The sequence below is a fragment of the Solanum stenotomum genome, unplaced genomic scaffold (assembly GCF_019186545.1).
Source record: "Solanum stenotomum isolate F172 unplaced genomic scaffold, ASM1918654v1 scaffold28252, whole genome shotgun sequence".
In the NCBI taxonomy this organism is placed as follows: Eukaryota; Viridiplantae; Streptophyta; class Magnoliopsida; order Solanales; family Solanaceae; genus Solanum; species Solanum stenotomum.
Window position 1 is genome coordinate 195,061 of NW_026029907.1, and position 6,694 is coordinate 201,754.

At 27.5% G+C, this 6,694-nt stretch overlaps 1 protein-coding gene across 1 annotated transcript; it reads left to right on the plus strand.

The window, feature by feature from the left end:
• The first annotated feature begins 17 nt into the window (after nucleotides 1-17).
• On the plus strand, nucleotides 18-1,341 carry LOC125851619 (CASP-like protein 4D1). Its single transcript, XM_049531387.1, has 3 exons — nucleotides 18-133; nucleotides 233-365; nucleotides 1,118-1,341. Exons 1-3 carry the CDS (start codon nucleotides 18-20, stop codon nucleotides 1,298-1,300), a joined length of 432 nt encoding a protein of 143 aa, XP_049387344.1. The 3' UTR covers nucleotides 1,301-1,341.
• The last annotated feature ends 5,353 nt before the right edge of the window (nucleotides 1,342-6,694 follow it).

Consider the following 6,694-nt stretch of genomic DNA (forward strand, 5'->3'; position numbering starts at 1 on the left):
ATTAACCAAAGTCACCTATGGAGATTACACCATTGCTTAAGTTAATTGCAAGAGTTCTCACATTTGTTTTCCTACTGGTATACCTCATCGTCCTTGCCATTACCCAAAATATAAATCGAATTTTAGCTTATCGGTAATTATTTACTAATTTTACTTTTTTTTTTGTTAATAACAAAGAATAATTATGTTCTCATTGAAATTTTGGTTTAATGATTGTGATTTAAAATTGCAGTTATATGCTCTTTACAATTGTGATTGGATTTGTGCACACAATCCTACAAATTGCCTTCACAATATTTCACTTACTCTCTGGCCAAAATATTGGTGGACGTTTCTGGGTTCATTTTGAGTTTTATGGTGATAAGGTATCTATTCTTTCATCGATATTTATTGCCCTACTATGTTTATCAGAGGCGTAGTTACATGTAGTGAAGGGTGGTCAGTTGAATATCCTTTGTTGAAAAAATATATGATGTATATAGAAATTTATACGAAGTATATAAGTCAAAATTTATTTATTTTTATATATAAATATTAAATCTTAAACATTTTTAATGAAATTTCTGAATTTTCTATTTTATCATCCCCATCTTCATTTGTAGTATATGATTTATTGCTGATGACTTTTTCTATTGGATACTAATAGAAGGAACGCATTTTGTAACGACTAATTATTAAATAAAATATGTCTTTTGAAGGAAAATAAATCTCTTAGCTAGGACAATTGAATTTATGAAACATTGAAGTTAAGTAAAATGAAATAAAATCTAGGGTAAAATGGTTGATTTGGAGAAATGGAGCATGATCACTACCAAAACACGTGGACTCAAAATTGAATTTATTTTTAGTGAATGCGAAAGTAAAGAGTTTGATAGAGTAAATTTTATATCAAAGTTCAAATATAAAGATATCACTCTAATTTCTAGATTACCATATCAAATCTGATCTAAAGAGTTACACGTCGTAGATCAACTTAATCTGATAGCTTAAAAATGTTTCACACTATCGGTATACATAACATAGTTTTTTGCACATAATATCGAACTTAATATTTAATTTGTAATAATTATTTATTATTATTATTATTGATTGTTTTTTACAAAAATATTTTTTGCAGGTTGCATCACACTTACTGGCCACAGGAACAGCAGCAAGTTTTGGGATTAGTCCTGTAATTAACTCTGAGGATCAAACTTTTCTAAAAAAAGGATATGTAGTTGCCAGTATTCTTTTAATTGCTTTTTTGTTTTCTGCTATTTCCTCTATTTTTTCTTCTTTAAGCCTCCACAATAGGAGTTGATTATATTTTTTTTTCCATATATATAATTAATTATGTGTAGGAGTACTTAGTTTGTCCCTATGTTATTCAGACTCTCCGATATTGTTATTGTATTTGTGTCGGTTCTTCAAAAAATATATTACTTTGAAGGATCCAATAAGTAGGGGAAGATCTAGGTAATTAGGTGTGGTTCCCGAGGGAATTCAATAGCTTTTATGCCGATACTGTATTTATATGGAGAAATTTATTAAATATATAAAAAGTATCTGTTGAAAATTCAATTTCAAAGATGCTTTGTTTTGCTGGCATATTGGATTAAGGTTCGACTCCTCTTGAGTATATATAATAAATTTTCAATTACAAAGATTCTTGGTAATTCGAAATGGAAACCTATTTCAATTTTGCTGGAATCTTGAATTAAGGTTCAACCCCTCTGGCTACATATAATAATTGTTTTTTTTCAATTTTAGATTTACGAAAACCTATGAACTTTAAATTTTAATTAAATTTGTCTTTGTCAATATACACTCAACGACATTTTTAAAGAGTTTAAACAAGATATGTTTATTCTACCAATTTATACTTTAGTGAGTTATGTGATTGTTTATAATATTTACCCTCTTATTTTGTAGGGATTGTTGTTAATTATGTGGCTATCTTAGGTTTAAGAAAAAAAGTTGTTTGAGAGAGCACTCTTTTATTAAATCAATTATTAATATATATTTTGAACCTGATTCTTTGATATGCCTTGGACTTACGATCCCTGTAAGCTTAGATATTGTATAAAATTATATGACTATCTCATCTAAAAAAATTAAATTGTGATAAGTAGATTATTTATTTGATTATTATTAACAAAGTACGCCAATCATGAGGAGAGATCCAAGGGAACCTAGAGGGTGCAAGTACTCCTTCCAAACTATAAAACTCAAATAAAAAAAGTGTTATCGGTTTATTGTAATTGATTATTGGGTTAATGATTTTTTAATAATTTTATTAAAAAAAATTATTGGGTTATCGATTTGGTAATTGTTTTTAATATTAGGTTATTGAGTAAATCAATAACCCATTAAGACTAGTAATTTACTACTTTTACTTGTACATAAATATTAAATATTAATCTCAATACTTTATTAGTTATTGTCTTTATCCTTTAGCCTTCAATTCACAGTTTCACACTTTACAATGGTTGATTTCACAGCTTCACATTGTACAAAACGTGTAAACCTAAAGTAAGAACCCTATTCGTCTCAATTCTTGTGTTACACTTGTATAGTTTTTTCATGTTTGTGTTTTTTATTTCTATTTTATGAGCATTTGTAAAGTTACATTATTGTGTTGTCGCGCCAAATTTATTAGAAAAAATCATATATTTGTTTTATAAGTATTTTCTTATTGGTTAAACCGATAATCGAACCGTTAAGGACCAAAACCGATAAATCAATAAAAAATATCTTATTGGTTTAACATATTTAAAAACCAAAAACTGATAAACCGAACCGCACTGACCAATGCACACCCTTAAATCCACTTACTTACAAAAAAAATTACAAATAATAAATTTTAATGTTTTATCTGTTGTATTGAAACAGATAAAACATGAGTAACATTTACTAAACTAGTTTCTACATTCATTTGTAATAACTTAATAAAATTTGATAACATGAGTATTGTCATTATCACAGAAAGGGACCAATAAATTAATAATCAATAAAAATAATACTATCAAAATACCTAATCTAGTATAATAATTTATCTTAACATAACTTGTATTCAAATTAAACGATCTCCAATGATAAAGAAAGACGCAATACGAGTATGACCCCGCTTGCTAAAGGAAGATGTGATATGATGACTATGGTCCCATTTTTATATATTGAGATTAAAACGTTTAAATTTAAAAACACATTCGAATATTAAGATATTTAATAAAATTAAGATATCTTAATCATAATAATAAGAGTTTCAGATTTTAGTATTAGGCTTGAACTAACAAATATGAACAAATCTTTATTTTATTCAAAAACAACTTTATTATTCGTGACATTATATTTTGACATAAAGTCAACGATTTGCAATTTTTAACATTATCATCATCTGTTTCACCTGCAATTTTTTTAAAAATCAAATTAATTAATATGTGTCTTTTCTGAAAAGAATAAATTAATATAAAATTAATATTACATGCATTATTATTGAAACATAATTTTTACTGTTCCATTGAGTAGTTTATATATGGAAAAAATCACCAATAAATACTCGAATAAAGTTATATAGTAATGATAATCTGTATAATGAATTTATAAGAGGACTAATTATATTACGGGTTCTGTTTACATGTTCTGAAATCATATTGATTTGAAGTTAAAAGTTTGTTTAAATATGCAATTTAAATTTTTAAGTAGTATTTTTTCTTATAAATATGAAAACTCACAAGTTGTGAAAACTATTAAATTTTTCCTAATTCTTATACAATCTTATCAAATGAACAAGATCATAATTTAGTAACAAGCTATCGAAATATCCTAAGCCGTTGCATTTATAAATCACATATCTCAATATTTTTTTATAAATTAATGTTTATGCTTACACACTTTCAAATACACATAATTTTATAAAGATCCATTAGTCAACAATAAAAGTAGCTATGCTATTCATTAGAGCTGTCAATATGGGCTGACCCACTCCATCCAGACCAACCCATACAAGCTTTGAAATTTGACGGGTCAGGCCGGGCTAGCCTATTTTTTTCCATATAATTCTTCCACATGGTACAAACAATCTCTTCATGCATAGTTTTTTTTTTTTTGGTAAAATTTAAAATAATAGATCTTCTTTACAACTATAAATTTATGAGTTAAATTTTATATTTAAAAATATTTGAAATCACAATTTAAAATTCTAAATTCTACTTTTTGAAAAAATTAAATTTTAAAATCATTATCTCAAATTACATATTCAAACGCGGTTGAAAATAAAATATTGTTGTGTCGTAATTTGACTATCTCTAGAAAAATCACTTTTTGACATGTTCTAAGTATAAAACAATTTGAGAAAATACTTAGAAAAGAGTCGCCACTTAATTTTTTAAAGAAATTAAGAAAACTTATAATTTTCAAAGATTTAAACAGAAAAAATCATTTGAAAATACCAAAGAGGGTTCGGGGTTCAATTTACACTTCGAGAAGGGTTTAAGCATTCGAAGTGTCTGCTAACATGCGGTTGACCTACGACTTGACTAAAATATATTTGACTATCTTTAGGAAAATAAGGATTTAACATAAATAAATAAAAAAAAAAAAAGAAGATAACTTACAATAGTTGATTAACTTTGATAAAATAATTAAATGAATGATGTATTTTATATTATTCTATTTTTTAGAGAAAGGGATCCGAAATGGAACATTTGACTCGAAAATCAAGTGATTAGAATATTAATAGAACAAGATTAATTAGAATTTATTTTATTCATTTTAAAATAATAATTTAAACCAATTTGATAAATTAAAGCATGAAAATCATTTTTAAATTAATTGACTAACCATTTTTTAGAAAATGACTAAGTGTGTGTGTGTGTGTATATATATATATATAATTTAATCATNCATTTTTAAAGTTTATTTGAGAAAAATACTTTAACTTTAAAATAATTTTAAAATGAATAAAATGTGATTAAGTGAAAAGCATTAAGAATATCTCCTTTAAGGACCAAAGGTTTAACTTAATAAAATTTTGATCAATATACTTGATTAATAAAATAAATGAACACAAAAACATAAAAATATATTAAAAATTAAACCAACACAAAGAATATAACTCTTCTTTTGGGGAATTTAATTAAGTTAATTAACAATTCTAAAGTTAGAGTTAATGATAAAAAAAACAAACAATAAATAAAATCAATTAAATAAATTAAAGGTAAAGGAGAAATGCATTTGGGCCCCCTTTTTTGGGCCAGTTTTGCTGAAAATTTTGGCCTTTGAACCAATCCCGTTTTTGTATACATAGACTGTATATCAGTGTATATCGGAATGTATATCAGCTCTTTTCGTGTATCTCCTGCTTCCGAACACCTGTGTTTTACATTATCTCTGTATTTTTGCATTTTTGACCTGTAATTCGTTGTATAACGCTGTATACAGCATGTATACAACTCATTGCTTGGGCTTTTGAAATAATTTCCAGCAACCTGTTGGGTCTCTGAGGCCTGTAACAGTCTCCGGATGTATGGGGGCTGACTCGAGAGAGAGGGAAAGTAAAAATCGAGCCTTTATGGCTCAACTCGAAGTGCAAGGTATTAAGTCCACCATGGACTCGGGAGGGGTTTATGCGACAAAGAAAAGAGCCAAATTAGTATGCTAAATAAGTAAGCAATTAGGATATAATTTAATTAGAATGAAAGCAGCTTAGATATTTTTATTTTTTTTGAGCTAAAAATGTTACCCAAGTCAACTATGAAACCCAAATTGGGACCCAAATATCATAAACTTCAATACAAGATAGGAGGCTACAAAAACTAATAGTAAACAAACAAGAAATCATACACAAGGAAATTCCAAGGAGAGGCATGTGCTCGTGTACATGTGTGACAATAAAACTTATAAGCAATAACTAACACAACTCAAAAAATCCATAAAGAAATATGTTGCACATTTGACTAAAATTACCTCATATAATAAATGACACTAGATATATCTATGAGGATTTTAAAACTGTCGGCTTTGTTATACTAAAGAGACCAAAATTTGAAATAGTAGCCAATTAACTCATTATAAGCAAAGGAAGAAGATAATTACAATCAAATAACTAAAGTGGGCAATATAAGCAAACATGTTAAATAATGGCATAATATAAAACAATGTCCATAGCACAGTTGATCATGAACATTCAAGTAAAACTAAGGCGAACAACAAGTTAAAAATTCAAAAAGGATATTTTTAGATTTTAGACAAAGATGGTGAGGGCCATTCACTAGAAAATAAGAGTAAACTTAGTTAAATCGTCACATTACAATGGTAGAGTTACAAGCATCCCACCATGAGCTGAAATCCAAAGAGACATATACCACTCAAGCTGATAAAAAACAGAGGCTAGATATATCTACTACGCGAATTCAAACTAGTATTAACGAGAAAACCTTCACAATAGAAAAAGACACCAAGGCAAACGACCAAGAATATGGTCACATTCTCATCACACTAATGAAAGCTAACCCAAGCAGTGAATGATCCAAAACAACCCAACCGGTACACTCGTAGTTGAAACGAAATGAGTTTTAAGCCATTTCGAGCAACACCAAGTAGCGAATCAACTAGCTTCATAGATACAAAATCGAGCTAACGAATATCCCGACCAACATATAATACTAAAGTGACTTCGTTGATGCTTGAATCATGATTACTACTAAAAAATTCA

Bases quoted from the DNA above. Each gene is read 5' to 3' on its own strand.
- LOC125851619 (XM_049531387.1), top strand. From the start codon at position 18: ATGGAGATTACACCATTGCTTAAGTTAATTGCAAGAGTTCTCACATTT. The intron at 134-232 runs GTAATTATTTAC...TTAAAATTGCAG, and splicing joins AATCGAATTTTAGCTTATCG to TTATATGCTCTTTACAATTG. The intron at 366-1,117 runs GTATCTATTCTT...TATTTTTTGCAG, and splicing joins TTGAGTTTTATGGTGATAAG to GTTGCATCACACTTACTGGC.